At 36.4% G+C, this 18,419-nt stretch overlaps 2 protein-coding genes across 2 annotated transcripts in view; both read left to right on the forward strand.

Moving 5' to 3' along the window:
* Positions 1-18,419, forward strand: part of LOC140169748 (uncharacterized) — a 53,327-nt gene that overhangs the window by 7,975 nt on the left and 26,933 nt on the right. The gene's annotated exons all lie outside the window — the stretch shown is intronic.
* LOC140168938 (uncharacterized) lies at positions 1,850-18,140 on the forward strand. Its single transcript, XM_072192249.1, has 5 exons — positions 1,850-1,904; positions 6,425-6,654; positions 6,772-6,954; positions 17,258-17,414; positions 17,655-18,140. Exons 2-5 carry the CDS (start codon positions 6,426-6,428, stop codon positions 17,728-17,730), a joined length of 645 nt encoding a protein of 214 aa, XP_072048350.1. The 5' UTR covers positions 1,850-1,904; position 6,425; the 3' UTR covers positions 17,731-18,140.

The raw sequence follows: 18,419 nt of genomic DNA on the forward strand, positions 1-18,419 counted from the left end.
GTGCTATGTTATTTTTCAAACGTAGATTTCTTTGAAAGCGCTTTAATTAGCTAATTATGACGTCAGTCCTTGACGACCATCATAACAACAGATGACGCCCGGGGTATTTGAACTCTTTTTTAAAACATGTGATGCATAACAAATGATCATGGTTTATATGAAATGTGATACTAGAGGAATAAAGGTATCCCCCGATTACAACGTATTAGTAATTGTTAAGCGATTATGTTATTTGCCATGATCCAAAAGAGGTAACTTCCATACAGTTAATATCATGCAGCCTCACTGCAGGGACTTCCTATCTAGCAGCACATTATAGTTTAATTTCGACTTCCAAAATTGTTCAGGTTTAACATCAGATCAGGCTCAAAATGCCAAAAATTACCGGTCACCAGAAGGGATAACTGTCAGTCGATCATGATAACTTTTTGATAGCAACAGGGTATTGACGTCATAATGAGCCTCATTAAACAGCGCCGCCACTTTTTTCAATTTTTTTGTAATTTACCTTTCTAAATTTTTGTAATAAATGATGTTTCCAGGTTCCTGCAATTATGACTATTATTGATTAAAGGGTTTATATTATATTTTAGTGACAGTTAGGTTTGATACGTTTTCCATTTGTAGTATCATTACAATTCAACATTTTCTGCGGTTATTGGGAGTGCGGAAAAACATTTCAATGCGAGAGTATATATATAATTTCTAATTGGCCTTGGTGTGCCAAACTTTTGCACTCTTCGCACCAATTTGTTCCACTGTTGCGTCGCATTTTTTAACACGAGTCTACACATACATAACTCCTGTTCTTTTTTCGTTATTACAGTTTATTTATGCTTCCGTCAATTGCAAGCCCGGCTACCAGGGACCCGGGCACAGCGGGGACGTAGCGGGGGAGATTACCAAAGGCAATTGTAATAATCCCCGCTATGCCCCGGGTATTGTCCCGGGTACCGGGGCACAAATTGTGGGTGAAACCCCCGGTACTGTCCCCGCCCATGCCAGCCGGGTTTCAAAGTGCTGTATTAATTTTCAATGTTTTTAATCAGCAAATCCAATATTTAAGTATTTTCATGGCCCCGCTACCGGGACGACTGATTGTACATCCAGGTACAGTCCGGGTACCGGGGATGTACTTTCTGGTAATTTCAGGGTGACAGTCCCGGTATTGTGTCTACAGTGCCCGGGTCCCTGGTAGCCGGGCTTGCAATTGACGGAAGCATTACATAGATTTAGATTTCTTATCTCATAATAAAAGGATGTAATTTTTGTAACGTGTTTAATGTACTGGCATATGCACGCAAAAGGTTTGAACGAAGCAATACTAAAGATATAAAGTCTTCATGTGATTCAAGTTAAACATCTGGTCAAATTCTCTTGGGTCTAAACAACATAAATTCATGTTCTGGCACGCATGTCATATGTGATGTGATCCAGCAAAATCATTCGTAAGTCGGAAATATTGATTTCCAGTTATAGACAACCAAAGGAAAAAATCTTTCGTTGTCTATTGTTTTGGAAACACTTCAACTGTTCATATCTTTGGAGCTAAATGTTCGTTTTCAATGGGGTGTTCTGCAAAATATACCTTTGCATATGTTTTATACAATCATGTAGAAAACTGAAAATTGAATATGCCTGACTTCAGGCTGATTTTGCCTGATCACATCACATCATATATGTTATCATATTTAATGAAACATAGTAGCTGTTTATTGCATTTTAAACGATTGTGTCGACCTGCCATTTTATTGAGAATCAAGATTAATTGAAAAAGCAAATATAATTCATCTTAAACCACGATATTAAATTGGTTATATTGTCACTTTACTGCTTATGAAGCATTGAATAGTGTCGTTTCTATTTAGGATCAGATCTGTAAACAAGCTAGATTTTATTGTATGGTAAGTTAATATTCCTAGGTATTATAAATAATGTTCAATGTCTTCTACTTTCTTTTTTATTTATATTCTTCTTTCACCTCTTCTTCCACTTCCTCTTTATATACTTCTTCAATCACATGTCATGGATTTGTATTTCATGCGTCAAAAGTGTTTCTTTTCTTTCACTGCCTCCTCCTCCTTTCTTTCCTTCGCCTTCTCTTGTTTGGTTTTTCCTCTTTTTGTAGACATTTTAGTAGGGGATTATAATATTTTTTATTGTTTTTAAAACCTTGTTTTGCTACCAAAATTAGGTAATTTTGGGCAGAGAATCTTGGGTTTTGGAATTCATTAGTAATTAAAGCCGATTTGTGTTTTGAAGAGCTAAACCATGTAACGTAACTTGGGGGAATATGGACCCCTTAAGCATAACTGGCAATTACAACACCACATGGAAAATAATCCATGACATCTCGGGGAAGAAGAAGAGATCAAATCCCAAAGTGAAGAAGAGAGATGGGACAATCCCCTCAAGCGACAAAGAACTACTTGCTGAGTGGAAGGACTACTTCTGTGCCCTGCTGAACAATGACAATGGACCACCAACATCTGATCTCCCACCACCCGCCGACCAGGACTTGCCTATTTGTGCTGATCCCCCTACCCTGGAAGAGACAAGAAAAGCCATTCAAACAATGAAAACAAACAAAGCTGCTGGACTGGACTGTGCGATTACCGCTGAGGCACTCCAGGGTGGTGGTGAAGCTATGGTAGACATCATCCATAAATTCTGCGTAGAAGTTTTTACAAAGCTTACGCCACCAGAACAGTGGATTACCAATGTTATAGTTCCCCTTCCAAAGAAAGGAGACCTCAGCCTCATGAACAACTATAGAGGAATCACACTGATGTCAGTTGCAGCTAAGGTGTACAATAGGATCCTACTGAATAGAATCAGGGACCATATTGATCCTGTAATAAGAAGTAACCAGGCCGGATTTAGACCAGGCAGAAGCTGTGCACAGCAAACGCATATCCTCCGTAGAATCATGGAGGCTTTCCATAGTTACCAACTTCCACTAACTATAACATTCATTGACTTCAAGAAAGCCTTTGATTCAATCAACAGGAAGATGATGTTTTCTGTTTTGCGGCACTATGGTATCCCTGAGAGCATCGTAAAGGCAATACGTGTACTGTATACTAATTCGCAAAGTGCCGTATTGGTAGATGGCAACATCTCGGATCCCTTCCTAGTGACTACTGGAGTATTGCAGGGGGATGTTCTGGCCCCATTCCTATTCATTGTTCTCATCGACTATTTGATGACGATGGCTACCAAGGGGAATAACAGCGGTGTTGAAACACACCCGCGTCGCTCCAGGCGTTATCCTGCCAAGGTTTTGAACGACTTGGATTTCGCTGATGATATTGCCTTGCTTGAATCTTCCATCCCGCGGGCACAGGCACAGCTGACCAGAACAGCGGCTGCAGCAGAAAGCCTGGGTCTCATCATCAGTGTTCCCAAAACTGAGTACATGACCATCAACTGCAATCCTCAGCCACCACTCCAAGTATACGGAGAACCCATCAAGTATGTCACTGATTTTAAATATCTTGGTTCCATGATGGGCTCTAGCACCAGTGACCTCTCCCGACGGAAGGCGCTTGCTTGGTATGCATTTTGGAAACTGGAGCATCTGTGGAGAAGTCCAACAATCACTGTTGCAACAAAAGTCAAGCTGTTTAACACCACTTGTGTTACAGTATTGCTCTATGGCTGTGAGTCCTGGGTGATATCTACCGATATGGAAAATAAGATCAACGCTTTTGGTACATCATGTTACAGGATAATGCTGAACATCAAGCGCACCGACCATGTTAGTAATGAAAGGGTCTATGCCATCACCAACACTGTGCCTCTTATCAACTCTGTCAGATCACGACAACTACGATTCCTGGGACATATCTTGAGGATGCAGGAAGATGAACCATGCAGAAGATATGCTCTCTACACCCCATTACATGGTAAAAGAAGACCTGGAAGGCAAAGAACATCCTACTTGTCTTATGTGCAAAAACTGTTGGGGGATTTCGACAACTTTCTACTGCCAGATGCCATTGCCACTTTGGCTTCAGATCGTAGTACATGGAGAAACTTTGTAGTCGCCTGCTTCGCAGCCGAATGAAATGAAGCATAACTCGGCAGTAGTTACCTACTAACCTAACATCTTGATATCAACTCATCTTGCATCTTGATATCAACTTATATTGTTTCAAGAACTATTTATTACTTACAAAAACAAGAAGTGGACTTTTAGGGGTTTCATAAGAAAATGTGACGCCACTCATTGTTGAAGTTTTCCTTCGATTCAAGTTCAACATCTGGTCAAAACACTCTTGGGTCTACTTAACATAATTTGCTCAACTATCTGGCACGCATCTCATTATTTTATCACATTTAATACATACAGTAGCTGTTTATTGCATTTTGTAGGATTGTGTCGATCTGCACCTGCCTTTTTGTATTGAGAATTAAGTTAATTAAAAAAGCAAATGTAATTGATCAACCGTGATATTACATTTGTCACTTCATTATCTATGAAGCATTGAATGGTGTTGTTTCTATTAAGGATATGTAACATGCTAGATGTTACTGTATGGTATTAAGTTAAATGGTATTATAAATGATGTGCAATGTCTTCTGATTCCTTGTTTTCAATCATATTCTTCTTTCATTTCTTCTTGCACTTCCTCTTCCTCTACTTCTTCAATCACATGTCAGGGGCAGATTCTGAATTTGTATTTCGTGTATGAAGTGTTTCTTTTCTTTCATTGCTTCCTTCCTTCATTTCTTTCCTTCGCCTTCTCTAGTTTTGTTTCTGCTTGTGTAGGGTATTATCATAGTGTTATTGCTTCTAAAACCTTGTTTTGATACCAAAATTAGGTAATGATTCATCGGGCAGCGAATCTCAGGTTTTGGAATTCATTAATATTCCGAAGCCTAAGATTTGCTGTCCGATTTGAGTTTTGAAGAACTAAGTCATGTATCCTAACTTGGGGGAATATGGATCCCTTAAGCATGAACCGGTAGTAGCTACCAATCTACGGAACTTGATATCAACTCATACTTCAAGGTTTCAAGAACTATTTATTACCTATAAAACATGACGTTTGCATATTCACAAGTGGCATGATGCTTCTGGCGCTAAAAGATTTTCAAGAGGACTTGTTGATGGATTTCAATCCAAGTAAATGTGAAGTCATCACCACATCCAACAAGAGAAACTGCATCTCATTTCGATATATTATTCACAATGAAATTCTCAAGAAGACAAACTGTGCCAAATTCATGTGTGTAAACATTACAAGCAACCAGTCATGGAGCACCCATGTAGATAAAATCTGCAAGAAGGCCAACAGCACTCGAGAATTTCTCCGGCGAAACATTAGAAATTTGCACTTTGGGGGCTAAAATGGGCAAATATGAGGTTAATTTGGTCAGAAACCCATCATCAGGCGTCAACATGGGTTGATGATTGTATGGGTCACCCGGCAAAATATTGGGGGATTTATCCCCCCCCCCCTCAACCCCGGATCTACGCATATGATACAGCACCTTTATATATGTCCTGCACCTTTTGCAGGGGGGGGGGGAGAGCGTGGCGCAATGGTTAGGGTACTTGCCTTTAGTGCATGAGGTCCCGGGTTCGATTCCCGGCGGTGGTGATTTGCTGGGATATTGAAAAAAAAAAAAAAGTCTGAAATTAATTAGCAACTTCTGTAGATTAAATCCAGACTTCCGCTCTCCCCATGGTTCATTTAGAATTGGGTAAATGTATCATGAAAGTACTCCGTCCTTCGGAGGGGACGTTGAGCCGTCGGTCCCGTGTACAGAGAGCCATACCTGTACATGTATCTCGCAGCCAGTTTCGAAAAGAGTAGGGTATTAACCCCTGACTGTTCCCAACCCGTCCCGGTGTTCAAATGGACCCCAATGGAAATAAGCTTCAATAGAGGCTTTCTTGGGTTATCCAGGGTTGTCAAAACCCGAACAAATCAAATAAAAAATAAACAAATATGTGTTTTATGCACCGTACTTGCCCAATGGATGTGATAATACTCGGCCGCCGAGGGATAAATCTTGCCATAAGCAAGAAGAGCAACAAGGGTGTGAAGGAGAATAACTAATTACGGTAAGCTATCCAAGGGTAAAGTCACGGGTGTAGTATCAGTGCTTGATACTATAGAAATCTTTATAGTATAAAATATTTATAGAATAAAATTATAAAATCTTTATAGAATGAAATAAATATTTTATAGAATAAAATACAAATCTTGATAAAATATTCCATTAAGGGCTGGGGTATGAACGACATGTTTCGATAGGTCTGAGGTGCTCTCATGTCCCACAAAAAATACTGTCGAAACGCAATAAACGCTCATTCTGGATCCCTTAAGGTGCTTGATGCTATTAAGATTTCATAAGATAGAGTGTTATGCAGAAAACAGACAATCACCTTTCCGTATTATAATTTTAACAGGATGGAAACCGGAAGAAAAATGAATGTCCTCCACATTGTACTGATAAGTGCGACAATCTACATCTACAGTTGCAATGCAGGACCAGGAGCCAATAATCACCGCATTGAGATTACCGAGCAGCAATGTGAAGCAACTTGTGAAGAATGTTTCGATCAGAAGGATTCATTGGAACGGATGGGATGCTTGGAGAAATGCATTGCAGAGGGTGTAGACCACTTTACATGTCCAGGTAATTATAATAATAATACCCTAATCAAAATGTTATAAATTGTTCCAAGGTTATATTTCGACCATCACACTCATAGACAGTTAATATTTGTATACCATCGATTCATTCCTATCAAAGGGGACCAATCGTTCCTTAGTGCAGTGACCACACCTTCTCCATTGCTACAAATAGAGGTTGAGAATTTTTTCGCAAGGAGATCGCACATGTTCTCGGCAAAAGACGTCGAAGGTATAGCGGCAACACTCACTGAGGATTCCGTGAATATCATTGATCATCAGATGCCCGTTATAGGAAGAGCAAGTAAATAAACATAATATAGTATGTCTAATTGCCTAAGTCATTTTTTTTGTAATTTTGAGAACAAAATGCAAAATATTGTTCAAGCATGCGTTTAAACATATTCATTCACGAATCTTTGCAGTGGAACAATTGATAATGATATAAATTAAATAGACTAATCCAAAATAATTAGGGCGATAAATTATTTGATGTGTGCTTCAACCACATTTTGTATTTCTCAAAATTACAAAAAAAATGACTTAGGCAATTAGCGTAGTAGGCTGACGATGTTGCACGATTTTTGCACGAGCCGAAGAGGAGTTCACAATTGTGTGTCGAGTTCAATATAATTATACCTGTTAGTTATCATAACTAATTTATGATTCCTCACAGTCAGCTACCTGCACAACCGATTCTTTTGTTCTGCAAGGCTCACTCAGTCATTTAATGAGGCAATACAAACGATCGAAATTGGTGTTGAAATGAGCAAAATTTTGAGTTACACCTTTTCAGTGTAAAAATTTTTTCTCAGCCAAATGAAAAGCAATAATTTTCATTTTTTCAGTAAATGGCTGGAAAAACTATAATGCTTGATACTGATTTTTTTTTAAAATCCTGGTGTTAAACTTAGGCCTGAAATTTAGTCATTTAGTGCAAGATATTCGATTTTTATAGGCTTCAGCTCGGTCCGCGAGCTTTTTCTTGGATCAACCTTTTAGCTTTTCAAAGTAATATAGTTCGCTAATGAAGGATTTTCCCCAACTTTCTAAAGCACATCACCGTGAGCTATATATCATAGTTTGTCAGAATTTCCGTTTTGATTTCACCATCTTTCACTATGATTTTGATGAGAACATACAGTATTACAAGTGCATACATAATTATCATTGTTATTATTAAATTTACTCCCAAGTTCATTACCTATTGAAGTGAAAAACTCATTGAATTCATTTGCCATATCCTTTTTGTTACCTGAGTAATTACCATTCTTTTTAACAACTGCTGTAGGTATACTTGATGTTTTGTTTGGTATAATTTTCTTAATTGTTTTCCAAAGATTTTTACTATTATTTATGTTGTTACTTATAGCCTCGTTACAATAACTCTTTTTCAGTGAATATTTCATATTGTTTACTTTATTTCTAAGAGACTTTGCTTTACTCCAATCTTCAGCATTATTTGTCTTATGTGCTTTTGAAAAATAGTAGTCCCTATCTTTACTTAGTCTCAAAAATTCACTATTCACCCATTCAGGTAAACAACCTTTAACTTTCTTTTCCTTAAATGGTGCATGCTTGTCACAGGCAGCAGTGAATGAAGACTGCCATTCATTAAGTGCTTCATTGACATCATTTATATTACGAATTCTACCCCAATCAATATTTTTTATTGTATCAATATAATCTAATTCATTAAAGTTTTTGAAACATCTGGATCTTACAATTTTTGGTGGAAGTTTCAACTTGTTACATTTTCTTACAGCATATATTAATGAATGATCACTAAGACCTAAACTATGAACACCAGATGAGATAATAAGTTCTGGTTTTGATACAAATATTAAGTCAATTTTTGTTTTACTAGTTTCAGTTATTCTTGTATAATCTGTTATAATTTGTTTCATATTAGAATTGTTTGCCAACCTTGTCACTTTTCTTAAATTACCAATTTTAACCTGATCTAAATTAAAGTCTCCTCAAATATATACATCATCATATAAATTGTTACATTTCTTAAATACATCATCAAGATTATCAAGAAAATCAACAGTACAGTCTGGTGGGCGATAAATACTGCCAACTAAAAAAGGCTTTGTATTGGTTAAATTAAGTTCAATAAAAATACCTTCAATATCATTATCATATAAATCCTCATTTTGTTTTGACAAAATACTGTTTTTAACATAACATAAAACTCCACCCCGTATTTTACCATTTTGTCTATCAAGTCTATAAGTATTATAACCATCTATTTCTACTTCTGAGTCATCAACATCCTTATCTAACCATGGAAGTAATACACATGGAAGCTGGTCAAATACTACATCAAAATGAGTATCATACTTGCCGCGATACTTAACAAAAGCAGTACAGGTGAAAGTGGAACAATTGAGTCAACGCATGGTCAACGTGTACCATGTCTAAAATCAAAGTTCCCGCTTAAAATCAATAGCAGTACGAGGTCGTGTACTAAGTCCTGACAATGGGCTGTGTTATATTACCGCAGTGCATGACTAGTTTTATGAACACAAACAGATTTTATAAAATCCCTACGTAATGGTCAGAATGCTACCAGTTTAATTTATACAATTTTATTAAAAGTATGTAATTATGTGAGAACCTACCGATTAAATGTATATATGCTAGACTTTCAGATAGCAGTTTTAAAACAGAAAATGAAATGAAATACAATTTATTTCAGGTTACGCAAAATGTAAAGATAATACCCGACTCTGGAACATTCTGGTCACAGCAATTTCGGGCAACCCCGGGCACACAAATAGATGCGAGATTCATTTTACAATGTAACGCATGTGCCAAGTGCGCATATCAATTATTACCGCTAATTAGCGGTTTAGACGTAAATGCATGATTTCCAATATTTTGAAGTTTAAGAAAATCTGTAAGTATAGGGTAGAAATCGATATTTTGATTGGATTTCTGTAATTATGGATTACAAATCTAACATCCCTGTCACTTTTTCCGAATAAAAACAACATACTTGAAACATAATCAAGAAAAACACGATTTTTGCTCAAAATAATAAACCTGTAAATAAACGAACTGGCAATAAAGGCGGCAAGTCTGATCCACATCAAAGACACGCTGACGTCATTGTTACCACAATAGCTTGATACGTACCCTCTATAGAATGTTACGTAAATAATTCAATAGGTGTTGGATCGACCAACTTCCATGTCTCTTAATTCCATGATCTAACCAAGTCTCATTAATACATAACGCATCAATAGCATTGTCATTCAAAAGGAAATTAACCTCATCAACTTTGTGGATTAAACCCTGGATATTTAAATGAGCTATTTTAAGGCCCTTCCTAATCTTACACTTTAAATCAATAAAGCCCTCATTAAGAGGAAGTTCATCATTAGCAAGTTTGTGAAAACAATTCTTACAATAACAATTATTATTTAGCTTAACATCATTATCATCAACACATCTAAGGTGAAAATCAAGAGTACAATTATTACAAGTTACATAAAGATCATTTTTTATGATTTTTCTTACACACTCACCACAAAAATCTTTTTTTTTTCTTTTTTTACCGGTACTATTTTTATCTTTTACCTTACAACACTTGTTTGTACACTCATTGTTGTCACATGTTGTGACACTAGTAATTTCTTCATCATCAAGATTTCCATTGTCTGCACCATTGGCATAAACATCATGAGAATTTTCATTTTCCATAGCAGAAGTACTGATTGAAACATCATTATTACTACTACATGTAATAGCACTAGTTATATGTACAGATTTCTTTAGAATAGCATTAACATGTTTAGTGTCATCACTCATATTATTTACAATATTTATATCATTTGTTATATTATTTACATGAACATTGTTATTACTAGGTATATTGTGGGAACAATTGTAATTTACAGAAGTACTTTCAGGATAAACATCTGCTTTTTGAAAACATAATCTACTTGTATCATCACTATTACCTTGGTCAATAACATCAACAACACTTGAATGAAAATGAATGAATGGATGATTGTGATGAGAGGGAGTGACTTCATGAGCACAATAGGTAACACTTGAGACATGATGATGAGGTGAATAAATAGAATTTACATTTTGGCTATTGATGTTATTATTAGAATTATTTACAATAGTCATAGATGAAGAAGATGTGTTATCATTACATGTAGAACCTATACAATATGAATGATCAGTTTGATTGCTTGAAATAGTCCTTTTAATTTCACATTCTTTTTTACCATGTTCATTATATATATGAGAAGAAAGACCTATGTTCCTTGCTGATGTTGACTCCACATAAAAGGGGTTGACTGAGAGTCTATTACATTTCTAAAGTTCCTTACAAGTCTGCTGATGCCATGGTTGTTCAGGTGAACCTTGTCCCAATATAGGTCTTCTCTAATATGTCCTCCTTCTGTAACAAATAATGGGGCATGGTCTGCGAATGATACACGAGCACTAGCGCGACAATTTCGTTCAAAGATGGTGTTCAGTTCATATATAACTCCGTTTAAGACATTACTTCTTGCAAGGGGGATCAGTCGGGGAAGAATACTTGATACAATAATGTGCGCGTTGGGAAATTTCTGAAGAGCTGCATTGACAAGACGTCTCGCTTTGGCTTCACAAGCCTCGGTTGATTCTCGCTTTACATTATTAGTCCATGCTTGTAGGATGACATGTTTTGGGTTTACATACTCACAATCTTCTACAAGTCTCTGAATCTCAACTATGGTTGCTCCACTCTTAGCAAATACTTTTGTGGACCTTCCTTTGTAGAACTTATCTTCATCTATCCGCTTGCATATAGAGTTACTAAAAATTAAGATCTGTGGGCATTCTTTCGGCGGTGGTTTCTCACTAGTACTTTTTGTAGGTTGTCTTGTTGGTTTTGGAGTTGGTTTAGTAGTAGGCCTTGACTTTGCTGAGTTAACGGGGACATGTTTGTCTGGGGTCATCAAGTCGATGCTGGGGGCTGAAGGAACAGCAGTTTCTGCTACCTGATCAAATAAAGCGCTGTAGGAATTTGATGTTGTTACTGCTGGTGCACTTTCTGTTGGCTGGGATAGGCGACTTGCTGTAAAGTGCCATTACTAATCTTGAAAAATAAATCCAGGACGTGTGATAGTAAATGTGATATCAAAACCCAATGTTACCTACGAATACCACTAGGATGCTTTCACTATCGCAATACTAATCAACCTAAAACAAATGGAATATTCCCATTAACACTTTTTTCGTGTAATGTAGACCACAGGGTGTCAGGAAAATGCTAGCTCAACCAGAAAATATTTGTTTTTATTTTTATAACGCGATCAATATGATCTTAGTCAATTTATGCTAGTTTATTTTTGAAAATGAAGTTTAGGTCAGTTTCTGTATTTTATTTATCAAATGAGTATGAATCAATTTACACATTGTATTAGAACGAGTAGGATATATGTTTTCAAGAATATTAGGAATTATACGCATACACCTAACGCTTTGTACAATGAAAAGGTGAAAAAGCCCGGGTATTCGTAGGTAACATGAGCGATTTAACAATATCTATATTGAGTTTAGAGGTTTAAATTTTGCTATTATGGTAATGAATTAATAAAATGGTAGTTTTAGATCTCTTTCAGATGGTACGTCCAAATGAATAAATGCTATTACCTTAGATCAAAACATTTTGATGCTTTTTGCAAGATTTTGAGCACTTTATTTTGATATACAAGTAGTTAATCAGCAATTTTACATAATAAATAATTGTTGAATGAATCCGTATATGGGTAATAATAGTGTCCTGGGGTACCGCTTAAAGTTTTTGACAATTAATTTCCATTGGTAGAGACACTTCATTACACATGTCATGTATTATGCTGTATTCGTAAGTAACATTTCAGTATTTGTAGGTAAGAATTAGACTTTTGGTGGATATCGTAATCAAAACTTCATTTTATAAAGCACTTTGAATGTATTATTTTTTTATGTGCGTTTATTGATACTTTAGACCCTATCATGTATTAAAGGCCCTTTCAGTGATTTCACAGGAACATTAAAAAATGGAAATTTGTCAGAGTTGCTTAGAAATAAAGAATAAGTCTACAGAATTTCATTAAACCACTTTTCCCTGAATACATCGACAAATTAGTCAAAAACAGAAGTTTTAGAAAGGTTTTCTACTTCAACTCAGATCGACTCGAGAAAATCGAGATTGTCGTACAGTGCGCCACCAATCGACTGGAAAAACTTCCTAGTCCAGTGTTTCTAACACGGGGGAAGTAGAGTCTAAATTGATTTAAAACAGACGCTTAATTTTTGTAGTAGAAAACAAAATAAGCAATTAAAGGTCACCGAGGCAAACTAACGGTCAATTCAAATATGAAAAACAGTTAAAATTGTGTATTTTGTTTAAAATAGTAGCTACTGATGTAATAAGTAGTAGAAACAATACGCAACGCGTGTTGGTACGATGGAGAGTGAGCTTCTCGATCTCGAGTCGGACTTTTTGTACTGTCAGTATCAAAAGTCCAGAATCATGCAAATGCTTTATTTTGTCTAAAATACACGGCTTTCGACCGAACCACTAGCAGGCTATGTTAGCACATCTATGCCAATTACAAAGGTACCAAAATCTGAATTTTGATGATTTTTACGATCGTCCGGATGAGCAAATCACTGAATGGGCCTTTAATAATGTCGGTTCACAGCGGTTGAAAGAGGATTGAAGTAAGAAACAATTTGCTTAATTGCACACAAATCGCTTAAAACCGTTATTGCAGACTTGTGAAGTCCATCTTGGAGTCAGTTACGTCTTGTGGCCTTTCGTTTGAGGGCAACTACAATTAGCTTTATACCAGGGTCCATCAATGTGTTGTCTAGATCATGAGACAATGAGAACAGTCGTTTTTTTCATGGTATTCGTAGGTAACCTTAGCGAAAACGTCAAAAGTTACCTTCGAATAAATCAATTTGGACACAAATTACTCAGAAACCACAAGGTCGGTAAACATTTAAAATGAAACACACATGACAGTTGACAAATCCAAGTATTTATCCCTTCTAATCTTCTTTGAATCTGATTTTTCTTTCAAATGAGCAGACCGTCGTCTATTTCAGTACATATTTTTCACCAATTAAGCCGTATTCAGTTTTGCATGGTGGGCATGTATGTGAATTCGCAACTTTCATTGACATATGATTTGATAGCAAACATACAGGCCTTTGTTATGTACCAATATGGGCATTGGCATGAATCGCGGTGTTTCACAATACTGTCATGATGTCAAATTGTATTCGTAGGTAACATTCGGTTACCGAAATTTACCTACGAATATTTGCTTTTATTGTTGACATCTCAGAAATTTTTAAACGCAGGCTATTGAAACTTGGTAGAAATAAAGAGTGTATTACCCTGCACCTATTGCTTAACTATTGTTTACTATTCTCTCACTTTGTGGAAATGGCACAGCTTTTAACATGTATATAAGGAGGTAATGCATATTTTTACCAAACCTACCTTTGTGCCATTTAGAATTTCTGGCAGCTAAACACAATAATAAAGATGTCCGAATGCAATGCATTTCAGTATTGGACATATCAAAGCTTGTATCAATTGCGCATTTATTAGTGATTTCCATTTTTAAAGATATATCTAGTGCTATGAAAAATTGTATTCGTAGGTAATGTAAAAAATACCATTCAAAAATTATCACAACAAATTCATAATTATGTACAAATATGTGAAAAATTGAACAGGCAATCTTTGAATACACACCTTTCAGGAAATCAATTTAGATTCAATCCAATGACTTCTTTTCATAACTGATTTATATGTTTTTAAAAATACTTTAAGAAATATTTTGAAAAAAAATGGGTAAAAATAGCATGTTTTGGGGTCTCTGTGTCTAAGTTTTTCACAGAAGGGGGTCTTATTATATATGGCGCGAAGCATATGATCAAGGCGAATAAACACAATACAAGAACGAATGCCAATTGATTAATACTTTTAAGTTATGGCCCTGAACATGCCGATTACACTTTTCGTTGGATTCGACCATATACATTATACAATAGACAAGATTGTAGTCAGTGTGGTGAAGAATTAATTACTTAAGGAAATCATTACGTGCCTTCCATGTTCTTTTCAATAAAGATTTACATGTGACATCAAAACAAACATTAGCAGTGTGAACTAAGTCACTAGGAAAAGTTGGTAAAAATTGGGTGCAGTCACCCCCAAGCAAGATAAATAATTTCTCATCAATGTTGCTTGTAATGAATAATTCCCATACATATAATAGACCATTCCTTTCTAAACTTTCCTTCAATCTTTTGAATTCATTAGAACGAATATCATTGTACACTCGGCAAGAAAATATAAAGTGCCTAATATCTTCTATATTACTATGACATAAATCACATAAACCAGAAGTTTTACTATTATGCCAAGAGGCAACTCTACCGTTTAGAGGCAGTGTATTTGATCTTGCCTTAAACTTTAAGCTGGCACCAAAAAATCCAATTTATCTTGAAGATAGTTCTCCAGGTTGGGCTTATTCTTAAAACGTATGTAATCACACAATGAGGATTTATTACAAGCTTTTACAAGTGTTAGACTCATGTGTGATTATTCTAGTCTTTTGTCACTCACTGACAAGTTGAAGGAAGTAAATTTTCGTTTTCCCTTTCGTAAGTTGTGTAACTTTTTGACTTCGGGTACGAGGGCACGGGCTTATTTAATGACGAAAATAAAACTCGACCCGGCTTCCAGTTCCGTCCGGTTGCTATTGCTCTAAACAATGGGAACCGGGCAGAGCCGGGCGGAACCAGCGGTCACCCGCCGGTCGAGTTTTGATTTCATCCCTTAGACAAAGGAAGTATCTAAATTTTACGGCCCAACATTTGCGAGCAATTATTGCACGGCTTCGTTGACTTAAATGTGTACTCCCGCCTAAACGGGAGTTACTCGTGAACATATTCTAACATCGAAATGATACTAACCAGTGTTACCAGAAGCACAGGCATAAATGTGCGTGCAATCACGCAAAGATCGATCAATGATTATTTACGGAGACGAAACGGACACAGTCGGTCATTTCAAATGTTTAGTTTTAGTTTTGATTTTGGTTTTGGTCACGTGGTTTCCTATTATCCTGCCTAACCACTTGAGTCACAAGATATCGAACTCTTTGTTTCTACCTTTTGCTAAAAACTGAACATTTGTATCAGGCAGATTCGGTTTTCGTTTCAGTTTCTTATAAAGGGTGTGAAGAAGAAAATTACAGGCTTTGAAGTTACCTGATCTAAGTATACAAAAGAAATGTTTAAATTTCGCAGTGCAATATTCACGAGCAGAGAAGTCGAACAAAGCAGTCTACTTTTGAAAGCATTGATTTAGTTTGAAAGCATTGACTTGAGACTACGAAATAGCCTTAGCTTATTTCACTGTGAAAATATATAGACCATCGAAATATTTCCACAGACATTACAATAGACACTTGACAGATTATACACTTGAGTGATATAAAAGACACTTCGGTGATATAAACACTATTATACACAACTCTATTTATGTGCATGTCGCATGACGGAAGATCAATATCATAGAAAGCTGGTTTAAATTGACTTTTATTCAATTTAGTTATTAATTTGGGCATCGCATTATGTGATAGGCCTAGACTTAGAGTAAAAGAAAGATGGAGAAGAGAGAGAGAGAAGAGATCGTCAGGGAAAGAGGGTGTGTGGGGGGGGGGGGGGGGGGTTAAGGGTAAGGGAGAAAGAGAAACAGAGGGGAGAGAGCATTGGAAGTGGGAAGGGAAGGAGGGGGAGAGGAGAGCTCAAGAGTGGAGTGGAATAATAGGGAAGAGTCGATATCGAGTGTGGGGAGGCGGGAGGGGGAGGGAGGGGGTTATATATAGGTGGCGGAGGGAGCATAGGTTAGGTAAGAGGTATGGGTTGTGCTTTCCGGGGAATAAACTAATTCATAATCAAATCATCTACATCATCATGCATCGTTTATATTTCAGACAAATAAACAAAACACAACCCCCCCCCCCCACACCCCCTCAATATATGCACATGATTTCTACATGTAGGTCATGAAAGTGTGCCACCTACGACAGAGAGCATCAACTGTCGCCCGCGTTGATAGATATCCGACAATCAAAATGTTAGCACAATATGCTATTATATACGGATGGTTATAGGCCATTATACTTTTGGTTATATATACCCTCTTGTGTTCTCCCAGCACAATAGTGTTATGATTGCAGACCAGTTCATCTCCACTTTTTAATCCCTTGATTTTTGGTTTCTGAACAAAAGAGAAACCAAAACTAATGATTTGAAATGAGGGATTGATGTAGCCCAAATACAGCTTACAGACCAACTCACTTTAATAATCCCTTCCGTTTGAGTTTCTAAACAATAGACACCCAAAAATTGACCATATAAAAAGACCCCTAGTGTTATTATATTAAGAGAATTATAAATCATCCAGACTTGTACTCTTTGGTAAATACAATATCATTAGGTCTATATCTTTTTAAAAATAATATTGCACAAGCTTTTATCGATCTTGCTTATCTTAAAATATTCACTTTCCGTTATTCTAGACAGAGCTCAAAAGATAAGTGACTATTTTACTGCAAATCCACAATTTGGTCGTCAACAGTTTGATCCTGTCGACTACGGTGAAGAGTATGGAATCATCTGCGTTAACGGCGTTATTACGGACTATGATAGCCAAAACAAGCTTATCTCGTCACTTGGGTTAGTATAACAAATTATTGAACATACGCCTACAATCAAAGGTGTAGCCAGTCAAATTAGTTGATGTGTAAAAAAAGGCGAACGCAAAATGATTGTGAAACGAATAAAATATATGTTCTGTTAACCGAATACTTATTCGACACCTTTTTTTTATTTCGATACACATTTGGTATTTTAATCACATCGTCGTATATACATTAGGACTAACTAAACTATTATTATAATTCAATTGTTTTTCAGGTTCATGTCTCTGTTAAAACGTATCGATGGAAAGCTCCAAGAATTCATCGTCGCACTGTTTCAATACAAAAAATAACAATATTTTAAAAGACAAAGCTAACTATCTCATTAAGTCACGTGACTATTTGTACACCAGGCACTAAAAGAAACTCGTCAGTTATATTCATCCTTGCTGTTCAATAACTTGATAATTTTGGATTATTCTGAAATATACATTTTGTTAATTGGACTTTGCTTTCTCATTTGACACCCTGTTCGTGAAAAAAGAACAAGAATTGACCAAGATATGCGCCTCCAAATCCTCAAACCCCAAAATCAAAAGTTGCATTTTCAACGATTTTCAATGGGAACGCATCGTTGTATTGCACACAAGCACCACGGGCCAATCAATAAAGAACACAGTGTAACAGGCACAATTGAATCGTTAAAATTGCAACTTCTCATTTTGGGGTTTTAGAGTTTGGAGGCTGTCAAATGAGAAAGAAAGGTCCTATTAACAAAATGTATATTTCAGAATAATCCAAAATTATCAAGTTATTGAACAGCAAGGATGAATATAACTGACGAGTTTCTTTTTGTGCCTGGTGTATGTTACAACACCCGCTTGGTGCAATTTTAATTAAAATATTGATGTGATCCCGTTTGATCGCATCGGAGTATTTTATCGGATTGGTAGATTGGAAAACATGGCTTGGTATCCACACCTTCATGGAATGGCTGGATGTCGGTTACTTATGTTGTGTGAGGCATGTACACTATTTATAT

This window comes from Amphiura filiformis, chromosome 14, assembly GCF_039555335.1.
Source record: "Amphiura filiformis chromosome 14, Afil_fr2py, whole genome shotgun sequence".
Classification (NCBI taxonomy): Eukaryota; Metazoa; Echinodermata; class Ophiuroidea; order Amphilepidida; family Amphiuridae; genus Amphiura; species Amphiura filiformis.

Bases quoted from the DNA above. Each gene is read 5' to 3' on its own strand.
- LOC140168938 (XM_072192249.1), top strand. From the start codon at position 6,426: ATGGAAACCGGAAGAAAAATGAATGTCCTCCACATTGTACTGATAAGT. The intron at 6,655-6,771 runs GTAATTATAATA...TTCCTATCAAAG, and splicing joins AGACCACTTTACATGTCCAG to GGGACCAATCGTTCCTTAGT. The intron at 17,415-17,654 runs GTTAGTATAACA...ATTGTTTTTCAG, and splicing joins AAGCTTATCTCGTCACTTGG to GTTCATGTCTCTGTTAAAAC.